The following is a 17,386-nucleotide window of genomic DNA, read 5'->3' as shown; positions in this document are numbered from 1 at the left end:
CTTAGTAAATGAGGTCTTAAGTTCAGTGCTGAAACTAGGTCCCTACATTTATGAGCTCTGCTTTTTGGAATATTAGCCTCACAGAGTGTACAGTAATAATTTCATACAATAATGCAAAGAAGTAAGAGATGGACACTAACTCACTCCTCTATACGCGCTCATATGCTATAGTCTGTCTCATTGGGTATGCACTAGGATGATGGACTCTGTCTTAAGATACAGTACTGTGCAATAATTTAGGAAGAAACAGAGTAGTCATTTGACATTATATGACACCTTTTACAAATGGTACAGTAGGTTATATTATCATGTATAGTAGAGTAGCAAATTCTGGTTACAAATAACTTTGAATAATGCTAATGATGCATTAACGGCCTGAAGCTGATCCATATCTTCTGAAGAAGGGTCACTTTGTCTCTTCCTACTGACCAAACTAACCAGAACCAGGGCTTCAGTTATACTTTTGTGATCATATTAGCCAAGAAGCCCACCATTTTCTCATCCCTTTAACTCCTTTGGACTTGCTGTATATACTCTAGTTGGTTTGGGACAGGGTGTACCTTCCATAGAGGATCTTGGTTTGCTTTATGCCTATGAATTCTTGATCTGTATGACGTATGAGTTATCAAAGCTGCAGGTTTGGTATTTCCCCTCTAATCTAAGGCACGATGGTGGTCCTGGAGATGACCATTTTCAAAGCAATCTTGGAATATCAAAATGGATTAATGTGCATATAGTGCCCTGTATGAAAACTGCCCTCCAACGTGTGCAGTTTGAAACAACATGTAACGAAGCATTTCGTTACATGTTGTTTCAAAATAAAACGAAAGGAAAAATCAAACAAAATTAATTGGATTGGCCTTTCATTTAGGAATGCAGACCCAGGTACACCGCTGCCAAAGCCCCTTTTCCCCAATGCTACTAGAATTAAAAAAAAAAAAAAGACTCCCTGCCCCCCCACATCTTTCACATTTCCCTAGCTTCCCCTTGCCCATCTTACCCAACTGTGTGCTTGTAAATGCCAAAATGGAGCAGGAGCAAACCTTAGTCATTCCTGCCATGCTGACTCCAGCTTTTAGATTGGTACCAGCTGCTCCTGAGGCTGGTGCCATTTTGTTGTACGCCTGTATACCATATGGCTGTACAGCTGAATAGTATTAGCCTCAGGGCCAGCGGATGACATTATGACAACCTGGAACTCTGATTCCATATATGGAGCTGCATTCCTACAGTGATGGCAGCAGCCCAAATCCAGCTGTTGCAGTGCTACTGGAATCAGTCATAAGAGATATTTAATACCCATTGGCTGGATTTATAGTCCATGGTACAGGGTTCTGGAATGACCACACTAGGAGGAGTGCGGGGGAAGGGACTCTATTAAATGTTTAAATAAAATAGAGTGCATGTGGAAGAACATTATAGGCTTTTTAATATAGTTATATTTGTTTTAAGTTTTGTTTGTATGTCTGGGTTTTTATGTTTTGTTTTTCTTATACTGTATCTGTTTCGTATATAATTTTATGCATCTGGAGTTATAACAGGCATTCTACGCATAGGATTTGCGGAATATAAATTGTTTTATATAAATAAATCGAGGAGAAGTCCTCGGGTAGTTGTAAATGAAGATCTACAGTGCCGGGATACTGACTGAGCTAGAATAAAAGGGAGAAAGGAAGAACTAATGGGCAAAAGAAAGATATTTTTAAAATAGCTGGGAGTTTCTAAACTTGCAGCCTCTGATGGCGAGTGACTCGAGGGTTCACTTCCAGGAACATTCTTCATAATTAAAATATATGGCAGGCCTCTGCGAAGGCGCCCGGACATGGCCCCTTTTCCTCCTCCCTTGGTTAAGGGCTGCCTGTTACAGTCAATTAGAGTGCCGGAAGCAAAATCCAATCTAGCAATCGCTAGCAAGTTACAGAGAGATGAACATTTTCACCCAAATGGTACTGAAAGAGCATAAATCACCGAATGGACAGATTTAGTGAGCTTGCTTGGGGGAAGAGTGTCTTGTCATCTTTCAGTATGGCGCTCTGGTAATGACTGCAGCTGCTGAAATGTTGATGAGGATCCATAATGAAGCAAAAATAATAATAATAATAATAATAATAAAACCATCACAAATCCACCAATCAAAAATATTATCATGGATATGAATTGAAAAAAATAAGTGACCAATGTCAATAACAACTATTTTCCTAAAAGGGCTGTCGTATAGTGTGGCACCAGTTCTTTAAAGGCATCAGACCCGTTCACAGAGAGCCACTTAACCCATAAACAGAGCCTCAGAAAAACAGTGCAAGGAATTCCAGGAGTCAAATACTAGGAGAAAACAACAGCACTTCTCTTTTTAATGTGACGCGCCGTTCAGGCGTCAGTTGTTTCCAAAGTCAGAATCCTGTCACTTGCGTTGCGGCCCACCACCACGCGAGAGCGTATTCAGAAGTCTCGGCAGCGTTCATGTCTGCCAGGCATAGCCATGTTCTTCCGCTTTGAGGGCTCTCGCTCCCGGAATGCTGCCTCTGATATTTTGGCACCCGGGATTTCTTGCACTGTTTTCTCTCGGGCTCTGTTTATAAGTCAAGCGGGTCTCTACGAATGGATTTCATATCCTTAAAGAACTGATACTGCAACGTAAGACAGCCCTCTTGTGATATAGTTGTTACTGGCATTGTTCACTTATTCTCTCATATCCAGGGAAATATTTTTTATATTTCTGGCACTGGGATCCTTCACATGGCTTTGACACATGATATAAGTGGCACCTGTGCACATTCTTATACTGTTTATTATGAAAGGAAAATATGTCTGTCTGTTAAATTCCCCAACCTTAAAAAAATAATAACAGCATGTACTTAATTGTTTGAAATGTTCTCCCCCCCCCCCCCCCCCTTTAACTGTTGGGATATTCATAATGTTATCTGATTTACAGACCAAGAGAATAACTCCTAATTTAGACAGATGGGATTTTTTGATTTCCAGAAGTTAAAATGACCCACAGAAGGGCTGGTTTGCACAGCATTCAATGTCTCAAACATTGCAAGGTGGATGGAAAGATAATCCTGCATATTATTTGTTAAAAATCAGTATTTTTCTGCTCTGTCCCTGGAAATAAAAAAAAACCTCATCTGATCATCTAAATGAGCCTTTAAGATTTATCCTCATTCCCTGCACACATGTTCTTAAATGTGACGAAACTAGAGCAGCCCAAGCACTGGTGTGGCATTAACTACAGGACACCGCTCCCTTCTGATTCCACTCGCACAACCTGCAGTGGTTGAATTTATGGTTTCTTAAGGTGCATTCTCATTTTGTCTTAGGTGGCAATGCTGCAGAGGACAATGACCCCGACGTGGATGGGGGGGATGGCGTGTCCTTCCTTAATCCCGTGGGCATTTTGTACATGCTACCACTGCAAGGTACTCGTACCATTCCAGTCTTCCTTTCCGGTTTAGGGCAGTATATGAGTCATCAGAAGAGCAGGGCAAGATTTGGTTTTATCCATGCAGATGTGCTACCAAAGGTAATGGGCCGGATTTTAAAAGCCCTACGCGCGCCGGGCCTATTTTATAAAGGCCCGGCGATGCGCGTAAAGCCCCGGAACGCGTGTAAGTCCCGGGGTTTTACAAAAGAAGCGGGGCGGGGCCAGAGGCCTCCAGCTCAGCGGCCATTTGCCGCTGTGTTGGAGGATCACGCGCTGGTGGCCTCGGAGGAAACGGAGGATGGCTGCGCGGCTCAGCACGCACAGGCTGCCGATTTTGCACGGCCTTGCGCACGCTGACCCTGTATTTTATAACATGCGCGCAGTAGCGCACACATGTTATAAAATCAGGAGTAGATTTGTTCGCGCCAGGTTGCTCGAACAAATCTACTCCCGCGCGCACCTTTTAAAATCTACCCCTTTATGTTTTGGCATCAATGTGTCCGTACATTTGCGGGGGGGGGATTTTCCCTCCTTCAGACAGGACCAGATCATCAGCAAAGCCCCGAAATAAAAATCCAGAACTTCCTTAAGTAAAACTGCGAAAACCTTGAGGAAATGTCACCAGCCAGGTTGTGGCACCAGAGAGGTTGGATGCCGCCTTCCTAACCCTGGACAAAGAAAATTACTCCTTTGCTTCTGAATGTAACCCAAAAATGCCCCACCAGACCTCCCTCCCTTCCTGCATTAATGCACAGGAGCTCACAGTTCCCGCTGCCGCACTGGGGCGCGCCCCACGCCTACTCCTAGATCTGAACTCTTAACTAAGGCTATCTAGTGGTTGCCACATACACATATATAGATATACGAGAGCCCCAAAGAAGCTAAACAGCCGTAATTATTATTTTGAAAGAATGTATTTATTTGTATTTATGTATTTATATGATAATGTATGTATATAATATATTTGATTATGCACTTTATTTTGCATAGTCCTGTGATGGATCAGAAAGGCAGTTATATAAACTCCAGATTATATTTTATATACATACATTTATGCATACACACGCACACGCACACACGCTCTGTCAACCCAAGGATCTGGATTATAATCCAGGCGTGAAACCCATCCTGCTTGCTCAGCAGCACAGAGCATGACTGGCTGCCTGCTCCGTACTCGTTTACAGGACTCATCTTGCTTTTCTTAAACTTTTCGATTTAGTGATGGAGAGCCACGGGGAAGTGGAGATTAAACTGGAGCCCAACTGCAGCCACTGCGAGATGGACGTGTGCCACGTTCACCCAGAAGCTCAAGAGATTGTTTGCCTGTGTGGGTATGGAGCAACCTTGGCGGCTGACGGTGTCTCCTGCCTAGGTATGGGAATGAATGATTTGGAATCGGGGGTTACCGGAACATTTCGCTCGCTGTCTTTACAGTAAATGCACTGGATAGATGGTGCCCATATCTCTTTCCAGTCCCGCCCTTACTAAAGATATCAGCAGCATTTGGAGGTCAGACTAGATTGAGAAGTCTGTGAAAAGTGCACACTGAATATAAGCATATTTGCTTTTTTTTTTTTTCCTTTATTTGTATTGTTGCTCAGAAAATAAAAGAATTATTGGAAGTATAACAAGAAAAGGAAAGATAACTTTCTGTGAGAAAGAACAGAGCCTACCAAATAAGACACATCTGAGAGAATCATTCCACACTTAGTGGTCTTCCCTTTAAGGGCACTTTTCTCTGGCCCAGCTTGCACGGAGGATGCACCCGTTCAGTTCGCCCTCATACATTGCACCAGTTATGAAGGAAAATGACCCCCACCCCCATTCTTACTCTTTCAAAACGAGCAAATGCAAAGAGCCCAGGTTAAAAAGCGTCTTGTGATTTCCACCTGCTCTTTGTGTGTGGTAGCAGAGTGGGGGACAAAATAGCGTGTGCACACGTTTGGAAGTCCCATGCAGAGACGCGCGCTGTTTTCCTCTCCCGGCCTAACACACACCCACAGGGGCACTAAGTGGAAGCCACCCAGCACTTTGAAGTGCAAGCGAGAAGGGCAGCCTGCAGCCAGGCATTTTACCTGTGGAAATAGGCCTTTGGAAAATCACCTGCTCCTGATGGTGGCCTTCTGTGAAAACACCACTCTCAAAAGTAATAAACCCAATCTTCAAATTACAATTATACTCACAGTATTCATTAGCCACCATTTCACCATTTTTTACTCTTTTTTTTACCTTTTATTCTTATGTACTATTTTTTTCTTCAATTATTTTTTAGATGTGTTTAGATGTGGGTTGGGTGTTGCACAGATAAGTACATTTTGAATTTGTCACCCGAAAAATCTAAAGATTCTTTGAGACGGTAGATTGTCAGAGAATGAACAGTACCCACTCTGCTGCAGTAGCAAGAAAAAAGAGAACTGTTTACCACATTTTATACAGAAGATAATTAAAATAAGAATAAAAGTTGAAAGGTTTTTTGTTTTTTTTTACCAGTGTTGGCTAGAAGCACAGAGAGAGAAAATAAAGATTTTGGTGCTACTGCTGTCTGAGGTTTTCTCTCTCATTAGCAGGTGTGCTAAGTACTAGCATTAAAGTTGGAAATTTGATATTTAATGTGGCACAGATAAATGGTGGATAAAGTATAAATAAAAGTAAACATTTTTGTGTACAAAAATTTTGAACCGGTAACCGGTGAATATTGTGAGTATAATTCGGTCTTCGGTAAATCCATTCATATTTGCTTATAGCCAAGGGGCCCAATTTATAAATGAATGGCTTCCAAAAAGTCAAGCTCAAAGACTGCTGGGAGGCACTGTAACATAGCCTGGGACTTTGGCGCTGCGTAATGCCAAACCGTTACCTGCAAGACTGATCTTTACTGCCAAATCCCCTCGGGGTTTTTTTCGATGCTGTGTATTTTTCTCCCAGCATTACTTGTTTTTAATGTTAGGGGTTTTTTTTTTCATGAATATTATTATAAGGTGAAGATAACCGACATGATGGTAACAGACGGCCTTAACGTTTCATTAAGTAGTGCTGTAATGTCCTCTGAGGAAGCAGAGAGCTTAATAAATGGAAAATAGCTAGCTCAAAAAATTGTTTAGACACACATGCTATCTAACTAAACCAGGGTCGCCATCCCTTGAGGCTGCAGTCTTGTTAAACCCAATGGGACAGCAGAGAGCAATCAGGAACTGAGAAATGCCAAAGCAAAGAACAATCGGAAAGCTGTTTTGGATATTAAAGTCCTTTTCTTGTCTTTTGGGGGTTTCATTATTGACAGGGACACCTCCAGTCATGGCTGTGTAAGTTTTAAGCTGCGCCGCTCTTCTGAACTCTTGCACTCATGGCGTAAATAATCTGTGTCTTATCTGTGCATGGAAAGTGTTTGCATGCGGAAGGGACTCCAGCTCGCTTTACAGGTGCAACCTTCATTTCTTCCTTATTTCTTTCATTCTACCCAGTACCCGGTGTCCCTGAGTCTCATCTCCCTCTATCTCTGGTCTTGTCCGTGGTGACCTCAGCGCTTGTGGCTGCCCTTATCCTGGTCTTTTCGGGGATAATGTTTGGTGAGTGTTGTAATGTGATAGGTGATCTTGCAGTATACAGACCTGCTTGTTGGATTAATGTGCACTGAAAGCATTCAAGTTGTCTAAATCCACCTTTTTTTTTTAAATTTTGCCAGCAGGCTTGTGAGATTGGTGGGGATAAGTGACTTTGGTTATGTTCGACAAGCACTGCAAAGGTTATTCAGTTACCTCTAATCACATATGAAAATAAAATGCTTAGAAAGAAATCAAAATGCAAAAAATGCAAGTGTTTTATGTCCACAATATTTACTTGGAAGTGTTTGTATCCTGACAGCAACAATATCTACCCCCAGAAAACAAATAAATATATTTTTTACAAACTAGAAATCGGTTGATTTGTTTTAGTCAAAATGTTTGCGATCCAAGGGATAGGATGTGATCCGAAATATTTTTGGATGTGTCTGCCTCTTTAATTGTGATTACCCTGTCATGTTTTTAATCCAGAAGTCGCCAAATTAAAAGACACAGATGCCAGGTTTTCGTTTTCAGTCTGGTCCTTGGGGACAACCCTGTGTTGCTTGTTGATCCTTCCGCCTCCAAAGCTATGAGTAGCAAGGGATGAGCTGTTTAAAGAGGTCTTTTGAGGGAAGGTTGCCGCTACCTCCTTCAGATCGCAGCTGGGAACAGGGGCACCACAGCTGGGGAGGAGAGTGGGGGGCAGAAAAAAAAAGACTCAATTAGGAGTGCCTGAGGGATACGAGAGAGAAAAATCCACTGGGTGATTTCAAAATAATAATAATATTACTGTTAAATTCTTCTGTTTACTTTGATGCATGTAATGAAACACTAGAGCAGTGTCTTATCAGCGTCATATGTACTACATTGCCTCGAGCATCCTGCGTTTCTGTGTCCCCTTTGGTAGTGTATCGCCGGAAGCATCAGGAGCTGCAGGCCATGCAGATGGAGTTACAGAGCCCCGACTACAAACTCAGCAAGCTGCGGACCTCCACCATCATGACTGACTACAACCCCAATTACTGCTTTGCAGGCAAGGTCACTTCCATCGGGGATCTCAAAGAGGTGCCCCGCAAACACATCTCCCTGGTCAGGTAAATCTGCCTTTTCCCTCCCTCCCTTCCCTCCCCCCCTCCAACCTTGTGCAGGCAAGCGAGCCTGCGGCTGTGACCTTCAGTGTTACAGCAACACCTGGCACTGAATGTGAATCTGTGCCGTGGTCAGAAAAACCCGAATCCATGCCCCGTATTGCGGTTTATACTGAATACCGCTAAGCCGCCAAGAGAGAATCATGTTTGCAACTCATTTTGGGTGCATGCTATAGGCCTTATTCAAAAGGACATTTTCTTATTCTGTGACAGTGGGAAAAAAATCTTTTTGCAATAAAGCCCAGTGTATTCTTAAGTCTGTGAACCTGTGGCAACAGTGCCGGTGATGTCTTAAGGAAAGGTGTTAAAAAAAATAAAGGAAGGAAGGGAATAAAACCGAGAGACTTAACACCTTGTACAGGAGTCTTTGACTTGGGAGATGACACCGAAAAGAGAGCAAATGTGAGGCAAAAAAACTTTGCTGACCTCATGGACATGACATAAAGGGAATGTTCAAAGCTCTTTCTGCAGATATAAAACAGCATTATTTTCCCACAGAAATCAGAGCGGTAAAAATGATCTCATTTGTGTGCAGGTCGTACTTTTACCCAAGGATGGGGTTTTGGGGGAGGAGGGGGATTGAAGACCACATTTAGTTTTGATTATACAGAACTACAGACCTTATTCTGTGCCAAATAATTGCCCCCAGGGAGAGCAGAAGTGCCCAGGTGCTTTTGCTTAGGTTTTATTGCAGACCCCCATAAATAAAAAGTATCCACTGAGTTTGCAGCTCGGTGCCAGGTTGGGATTTATTTATTTACAACATTCCTAGACCACTTACCAACATTGCTAAGCTATTTACAATGATACATTCACAAAATATAGCACAGATTAAAACATAAATAACATAAAATGGATGAAGACAAAAACAAAAGACAGGAACCACTTAAAAACACATAAAAAATACAAAATCTAAAAGTACAACTTGATCATTCTGCAAGAATATCCATTCATGCTCATAGCCCCAGATTCATTTAAAACATCATATGTTAAAAGCAGTCTGAAAAAAATGCACTTTCACCACCTTTCTAAATTTTAAACGTGATGGTTCAGTCTTAATGTTTCTTGGTAGCATGTTCCTTAATTCTGGACCCTGAACGCAAAAGAAGCGCTCACGAGATTTGTCTTATCTACTAAAAAGAAGGCAAGCATAGCGGGTGCTGAGACTGATCTTAAACTTCTCACAAGCTGGTAGATCTTCAGTGGCGGTCCATTCATACCTTTAAAAACTAAGAATACAATTTTACGTTTTATTCGCCACACAATGCTAGCCAGTGAAGCTTAACCAGGGTAGGAGTGGCGTGCTGTCTTATTGAAATTCTGGCAATTATGCGAGCTGCCGCAGCCTGTGCTAACCGCAAAGCATGTATAATAGACGGTAGTGGACCTATGTACAATGCACTGCAATAATCAAATGACAAAATGACCAGTGTGCGCATTACAGACTTCAAGTCCATTTCATCTAAAAAAAATGATGCAATCTACGTAACAAATGCAGTTTGTAAAAGGTGCTCTTTACAACCTTATTAATCAGTGGCCAGTTTAGTATCTACAACGACATCTAAATTGCGTACTTGGTTAGAGATTGCAATAGACATACTGATTTCTTGCTGTTGCTAGCAAGAAGAGGCATGCATGATTGCACACGTTCTCAGAAAGGAGGTCCTATCACTTTAAGAGCCATTGCTGGTGTCTCCTGTTGCTGCAAGGTGCTGAGAGCAGAGCCCAGGTGCCGGCCTGGATCAGAGCCTCAGGCAGTGGTGACGTTTTCCATGGGACACCTGATCAGGTCTGAAGGCATCCCAGTGTGCCATAGCCCACCAGTTGGGAAACACTATCCTAGGCTCTGCTCTGACTACCTTCTCCTGAGTAGGAAGGAACCAGCTTTCTCCAGGACTTAATGAAAAGAGAATTAAGCCCTGGCCAAAACTATGCGCATCACTGCTGTAGCCAAGACTGGAGGGAGCCTGGCCTAGGACAGCATAGACATAGATCCAGTGCAGCCGGGGCTGGTGCAAGGCTATTATGCACTCCAGAAAAGCCTTAAAGCCTTGCACCTCCCAGCCCCAGCTCCACTCACCACACACATATAAAATTAAAAGTTAAGCATTTGTGATAAAATTGTACACGAAAAAGGACATTCAAAGTGCAATCTTCTGAAGTAAAATATCATAACATGTATCCTATATTTATATGCATTGCTGTGGTGCCAAACAGAAAACTGCAAAAAAAAAAGTCAAAAAGACACTTGGAATTCATATGGCATTAGGCCTATTTAATGTGCATTGGGTGTAGGCTTGGCCCTTAGAAAGCCATGGGTAAACTAAATTGCAGTATAGTAAATTTCTCATACCAAAACGGCATTAACTGCCAAAATTCAAACAGTAATAATATTACCTATAAAAAAGGCAACACTGCAAATATTACACCAGATCCTAAATCATCAATACACCTCCTATTAGGAAACAGAACAATCCAGGCTGATATAGATCCCAACACTGAAATTACACCCTAACAGAATACCTCACCTGGGTCTAACACTGGCAGAACACAGACAGAGCCTCACTAAATACAGTGCCACGATACTGACTGCTAGGCAGTCCCCCTGCCAGCAGGGGTCCTCACTGGGCCAAGCTCAGACCCATGATGCAGCAAGACCAGCCCTATAAAAGCCTCCCTTGCAGGGTACTCCCTGCCTCAGCGTGGAGTCTCGTTTCTGTATCTGGCCCTTTGCCTTTGTATTCCTTACATAGAATCCCTGTTCTTGCCTGCTTCTTTGCTCTTTTTAGGCCTCCCAGTGGCATTACTTACCTGCGTGTTCCTAGCTTTGCTCCTGTCCTGTTAGGTCTTTCAGGGGCCTCCTTGTCCGTGTGTTTCCCTTGTGCTATCTGTTGTTGTTCTTTACTTTGTCTGGTTCCTTGTTAGTCTATCCTTATACGATTGTAAACCACTTTGAAACCATTTTTTGGAAAAAAGCGGAATATCAAACAATTGGAAATAAATGAACAATACATAAATAAAGAATTTTGAAATCCCCACACGACATTCACAGCACAGATTTTGTACCCATTGCAAAACAGGTGCAAAGTTCACAGGTACTACAATGAGCTCAGTGCCAGCCAGCCCCAAATTTTCAAAGGCAAATTCAGCTGGGGAGTTTCCATTCGAAAAAGTGCTTGCCGACCCCCGGGGTACCTGGCATTTGCAAGCACCCCCGCAGGATTTAAAAACTGATAGGGAATGTTCATACTGTCTAGTTTTGGAACAAAGTTTGTGGTTACTTTTTTACCTGAGGACTTTCAGCCGAGTATCATAGAGGGAGCACACCCATACTTCCAATTTCAAACTAGCTGTAAGTACAAAGTGTTCACAAAAATTCGCACCTGCCTCTTGTGAAGGCAGATGTTCTGTAGAAAATAAAGCATGGAGACTTGAAAATACAATCTAGTTTCCAGCCCCACCCACAGTTTGCCCCCAGGGAATGCCTTCCCTATAGGTGGCTGCAAGCTAGTGAGGTCGATATTCTAAAGATTTGTCCAAGTCACTTTTTCAATTACCCAGACAAAGCCCGAGATTTGAATATTTTCCCCTGCTGACAAACTACATTTTGTCAGGTTAACTTATTACCCACACAAATTCTAGCCAGATTAAAAAAAAAAGACAGCGATGGGGTATTCCAGGGACGGGACTAAATTTTAGTTGGTGAACACTGATATTCGGCACTACCTGGCTAACGTTAATAAGTCTGGGTGGCACATTCCTGCCGTAATGTTACCTGGATAATTTTATCTGGGTATATTCAGTGGAATGCTGCTTTTTAACTTATTCATAAATGACCTAGAGTGGGAACAAAGAGTGAAGTGATCAAATTTGCTGATGATGCAAAATTATTCAAAGTTGTTAAATCACAAGAGGGTTATGAGAAATTGCAAGAGGATTTTGCAAGACTGGACATCCAAATGACAGATGACTTTTAATGTGGACAAGTGCAAAGTGATGCGCATAGGGAAAAGCAACCCAAATTATATCTACACAACGAAAGGTTCCACATTGGGAGTCAACACCCAGGAAAAGGATCTAGGCATCATGGTGGATATCTTGAAATCCTCTGTTCAGTGTGCAGTAGCAGTGGCCAAGAAAGCCAATAGAATGCTTGGAATTATTAGGAAAGGAATGGAGAATAAAACAGAGAATATCCTAATGCCTCTGTATCGCTCCATGGGGCAACTAGACCTTGAGTATTGTGCGTTGTTCTGGTCACTGTATCTCAAAAAAAATATAGCGGGATTAAAAAAGGTACAGAAAAGAATGACAAAAATGTTAAAGGGGATGCAAGAATTCCCTTATGAGGAAAGGCTAAAGAGATTAGGGCTCTTCAGTTTGGAGAAGAAATGGTTGAAAAGAGATATTGATAGAGATCTATAAAATAATGAGTAGAGTGGAATGAGTAAACACGAATCAGTTGTTTAATCTTTCAAAAAGTACAAAGCCTAGGGGACATTCAATGAATTTACTAGGTGATACATTTAACATAAATAGGAAAAAATATTTTTTACTCAATGCATAATTAAACTCTGGAATTTGTTGCCTGAGGATGTGGTGAAAGCTATTTATGTATTTATTTATCGAGTTTTATATACCATCATCCGGTTTCGCCATCATAATGGTTTACAAGTTTCGATCGAAGTAGAAGATCTTAGATAACTAATACAAGCATTATAATACAGATAAGATAAAAGTTATAATTGGAAGTAATTGAAGCATTATAATAACAATGAAATACAAGTTATAATTAGAGGCATGCAATTGTAATAAAATATGATCAGGGTGGAAATAAAAGTTGTCATGACTGAGAGAGATAACAACAGTGAGGTGCAGTAAAGAGATATATTGTGAAGAGGATGCATGATTGTCATTGGGTGTTTTGATAGGCATTGGTGAACAGCTATTAGTATGGCTTGGTTTAAAAAAGGTTTAGATAAGTTCCTGGAAGAAAAGCCCATAAATCATTATTAAGGTGATCCGAGATAAGCGGTAAGGAATCTATCTACCCTTTGGGATCCTGCCTGAAACTCATGGCCTGGCTTGGCCACTGTTGGAAACCGAATACTGGGTTTGATGTTCTTTGATCTGACCCAGAATGGCAATTCTTGAGTATAGGGTCTTTGTGATCTATCTGCCTGGTTCATACACAGTAGATACTACACATATTAGCACATATGTGCTAACCTGAGCATGGGCAATCCTCTTTACTTCAAACCTTTAAAACCTGTAAGCCTGGCCTATGGAGCTGGTTATCAGTGCTGAGGGCAGGAGTGAGAGAGCATTTGGACCTCAGGAGAGGAGGTAAAAGAAGAGAAGAGATGTCCAGGAGAGGGAAAAGTAGAGCAAAATCATGTATCTCAGATGTCTTCCAAGGAAACAAAGGATATGCAGGAGGCGAAGGAGGAGAAAAGTGAGGAGGAATGAGAGAAGAGTGATGGTTTCATTCTGGAGGCTGCACCACACACACCTGGGATGCCCTATCCCTACCCTTACATGACATCCAGCCAGGAGAGTCTGCAGGCATCGGGTGATGACTTAGCCACCTCTGGCACATCCAGCCCATTGTTTCTGAGAGGGAAATCTTCCTGCCTTGACTATGGAGGGCGCTGGCATCTATCTCTCCTCTCGAAGTACCTTTTAGTGTTGGGTCTAGGGCCAGTCTCTGCCCCAGTGGTGCCCAGGGCTGACAATCTCAAGATTTGGGGGGGGGGGGGGGGTGAGGTGGGGAAGGATTTCAGTTCTGAGGCTGCAACAGCTGGAAAGACGCAATCAGAGGAGGAGGGATCTCAAAAGACCTCTGCAGTCAAACCATAAAGCTGGCTGACCTCAGAGAAGCCCTCGCTGCTCAGGCAAAGTCTCAGAAGGCCTGCAGTGACTTTGGACTGAATAAACACAGACAGCGATGATCATCACAATCCTGCCAGTCTGAACTAGCTTGTGGAATGGTCTTTTAGAGACTATGGGTGGTTCCGGAAACAACCGAAGACAGTATTATTCGCTGAGGTATTTCAGAAATAAGTGCTGTGATTTGATCTATCAGCTAAGCGATTCTTAGTTGTTGTCTGTATTTTAATGCTATATGTAGTCTTTTGACTATTTTATTATTTATGTTTTTATGGAATCCAGCCAGAACAGTAGTTCCGAAGGTGACGGAGTATATATTTTCTAAAAAATAAATTAAACTATTGTACCTTATATATTGAGGATCCTACAACAATGTTTGATCATCACTTGTCTGTTATTAACTTTTGCTTTGAAAATACATTTCCATGGTTTAAATAAATGTGTACAAAGATTTTTAAAATGTGTGAGCTCGTGTCTTTTTCTTTTCTAAAGAGAAGTGTGGGAAGATGTGTTCTAGCTCTGGGGGCCAGTTGGTAAACTTTTAGAGTGTTATCTCATGTACATTTGCATCATCTCTGAGCCACAATGCCTGAGGGTAGCTGAGGCATCTATAAAACATGCACATCAAAAGGTTAACACCAAGTCCAAGGTATGTGTTAACATTTTCAGCCTTATCGAGCATGTGCTAAATAGAGCTTGGAGGAGACCATATCCCACTATATAGCACACGCTTGCTAAAGCCTAGTTTGCATTTGACTTTCTTTTCTTTACATGCTTATACCCGCAAATTTTGCATACATGCATTAAAATCTTCTAAAACAATTTATCTTTCATAGAAACATAGAAACATGACAACAGAAAAAGACCGTATGTCCCATCCAGTCTCCCCATCCATCCAATTAATTTAGCATTATAAGTCCCATCACTTCCTTAGAGATCCCCACTGTTAATCCCGTGCTTTCTTGAATTCAGGTACTTCCACTGAGAGGCTGTTCCACACATCCACCACCCTCTCTGTAAAGAAATATTTCCTAAGATTACTCCTGAGTCTATCCCCTTTCAACTTCATTTCAGGACCCCTTGTTCTAGAGCCTCCTTTCCATTGAAAAGGCTCACCTCCTGTGCATGGAAACCTTTGAGATAGTTGAATGTCTCTATCATATCTCCCTATCTCACCTTTCCTCTAGGGTGTACATGTCTAGATCTTTAAGTCTATCCCCATGTGCTTTAGAACAAAGACCACTGACCATGTTAGTAGCCTCCCTCTGGACTGACTCCATCCTGTTTCCTTTAGAAGGTGAGGTCTCCAGATTTGTACACAATGAGGTAGATTTTAAAAACAGACGCGCGCGCGTACATTTGTTCGTGCACCAAGCACGAACAAAAGTACACTGGATTTTATAAGATACGCGCATAGCCGCGCGTATCTTATAAAATCCGGGGTCGGCGCATGCAAGGGGGTGCACATTTGTGCAACTTGCGCGCGCCGAGCCCTGCGCGCGCTGCCCGTTCCCTCCGAGGCCGCTCCGAAATTGGAGCGGCCTCGGAGGGAACTTGTTTTCTACTCCCCCGCACCTTCCCTTCCCTTCCCCTACCTAACCCACCCCCCCGGCCCTATCTAGACCCCCCCCCTGCCTTTATCGGAGAAGTTACTATTGCCTCCGGGCAGTAGTAACTTACGAGCGCCGGCATGGCAGGCCCCGACACAGGCCACTGTGTCAGGGCACTCGGCCACGCCCCTGGACTGCCCACATGCCCCTGGACACGCCCCGATCCCTAACTGCGCCCCCTGGACACGCCCCCGACCGCCCCTTTTTGCAAGCCCCGGGACTTACGAGCGTCCCGGGGCTTGCACACGCCGCCGAGCCTATGCAAAATAGGCTCGGCGCGCACAGGGGGAGTTTGGGGTAGTTTTTCGGGGGGGGGGGGGGTACGCACGTATCCCTTTGAAAATCTATTCCAAGTGAGATCTCACCTGGGACCTGTACAGGGCAATATCACCTCCCTTTTTCTGCTGACTATTCCTCTCCCTATGCAGCCAAGCATCTTTCTGGCTTTTACCATCGCTTTATCTATCTGTTTGGCCACGCAGGATCATCAGATACAGTTATCCCCAGATCCCACACTGGCTTTGTGCTTAGAAGAATTTCACGTCTCTGAAACTGTACCCTTCTCTTGGATTTTTGCATCCTAAATGCAATACTCTACATTTTTTAGCATTAAATCTTAGCTGTCAGACCTTATACCATACCTTGAGCTTTGCTAGATCCTGCCGCATGTTTTCCATTCCTTTTGGTATCATTAGCAAAAAGGCAAACCTTTTCCAACAACCCTTCTGTTGTGCCGCTCACAAAAATACTGAAATAAAATGGTCCAAGGACTGATCCCTGAGGCACAGCACTTAACAACCCCCTCCTCAAGAGAAAACTCCATTTACCACCACCCTTTGTCGCCTCCTACTCAACCAGTTTCTAACCCAGTCAGTCACTTAGGATCCATACCTAGGGTGCTCAATGTATTTACAAGTCTTCTTTACGGAACCGTTCCAAAGGCCTTGCTGAATTAAATTCCAAGTAAGAACATAAGAACATAAGAAAATGCCATACTGGGTCAGACCAAGGGTCCATCAAGCCCAGCATCCTGTTTCCAACAGTGGCCAATCCAGGCCATAAGAGCCTGGCAAGTACCCAATAACTAAGTCTATTCCTTGTAACCATTGCTAGTGGCAGTGGCTATTCTCTAAGTGAACTTAATAGCAGGTAATGGACTTCTCCTCCAAGAACTTATCCAATCCTTTTTTAAACACAGCTATACTAACTGCACTAACCACATCCCCTGGCATCAAATTCCAGAGTTTAATTGTGCGTTGAGTAAAAAAGAACTTTCTCCGATTAGTTTTAAATGTGCCCCATGCTAACTTCATGCAGTGCCCCCTAGTCTTTCTACTATCCGAAAGAGTAAATAACCGATTCAGATCGACCCGTTCTAGACCTCTCATAATTTTAAACACCTCTATCATATCCCCCCTCAGCCGTCTCTTCTCCAAGCTGAACAGCCCTAACCTCTTCAGCCTTTCCTCATAGGGGAGCTGTTCCATTCCCCTTATCATTTTGGTTGCCCTTCTCTGTACCTTCTCCATCGCAATTATATCTTTTTTGAGATGCGGCGACCAGAATTGTACACAGTATTCAAGGTGCGGTCTCACCATGGAGCGATACAGAGGCATTATGACATTTTCCGTTTTATTCACCATTCCTTTTCTAATAATTCCCAACATTCTGTTTGCTTATTTGACTGCCGCAGCACACTGCACCGTCGATTTCAATGTGTTACTGCAGGAGGTCGTTCAGCGGGGGTTCGCCGCTGAACGACCTCCTGCAGTC

At 42.9% G+C, this 17,386-nt stretch overlaps 1 protein-coding gene across 1 annotated transcript in view; it reads left to right on the top strand.

Moving 5' to 3' along the window:
* Window positions 1–17,386, top strand: part of ALK (ALK receptor tyrosine kinase) — a 248,482-nt gene that overhangs the window by 148,527 nt on the left and 82,569 nt on the right. Inside the window, 4 exon segments of the mRNA XM_029593009.1 lie at window positions 3,321–3,419; window positions 4,644–4,796; window positions 6,886–6,990; window positions 7,874–8,060. Coding sequence (XP_029448869.1) covers window positions 3,321–3,419; window positions 4,644–4,796; window positions 6,886–6,990; window positions 7,874–8,060 — 544 coding nt within the window.

This window comes from Rhinatrema bivittatum, chromosome 3, assembly GCF_901001135.1.
Source record: "Rhinatrema bivittatum chromosome 3, aRhiBiv1.1, whole genome shotgun sequence".
Lineage (NCBI taxonomy): Eukaryota > Metazoa > Chordata > Amphibia > Gymnophiona > Rhinatrematidae > Rhinatrema > Rhinatrema bivittatum.
The sequence above is the reverse complement of the archived record's forward strand: the minus strand, read 5'-3'. Positions and strand labels throughout refer to the sequence as shown.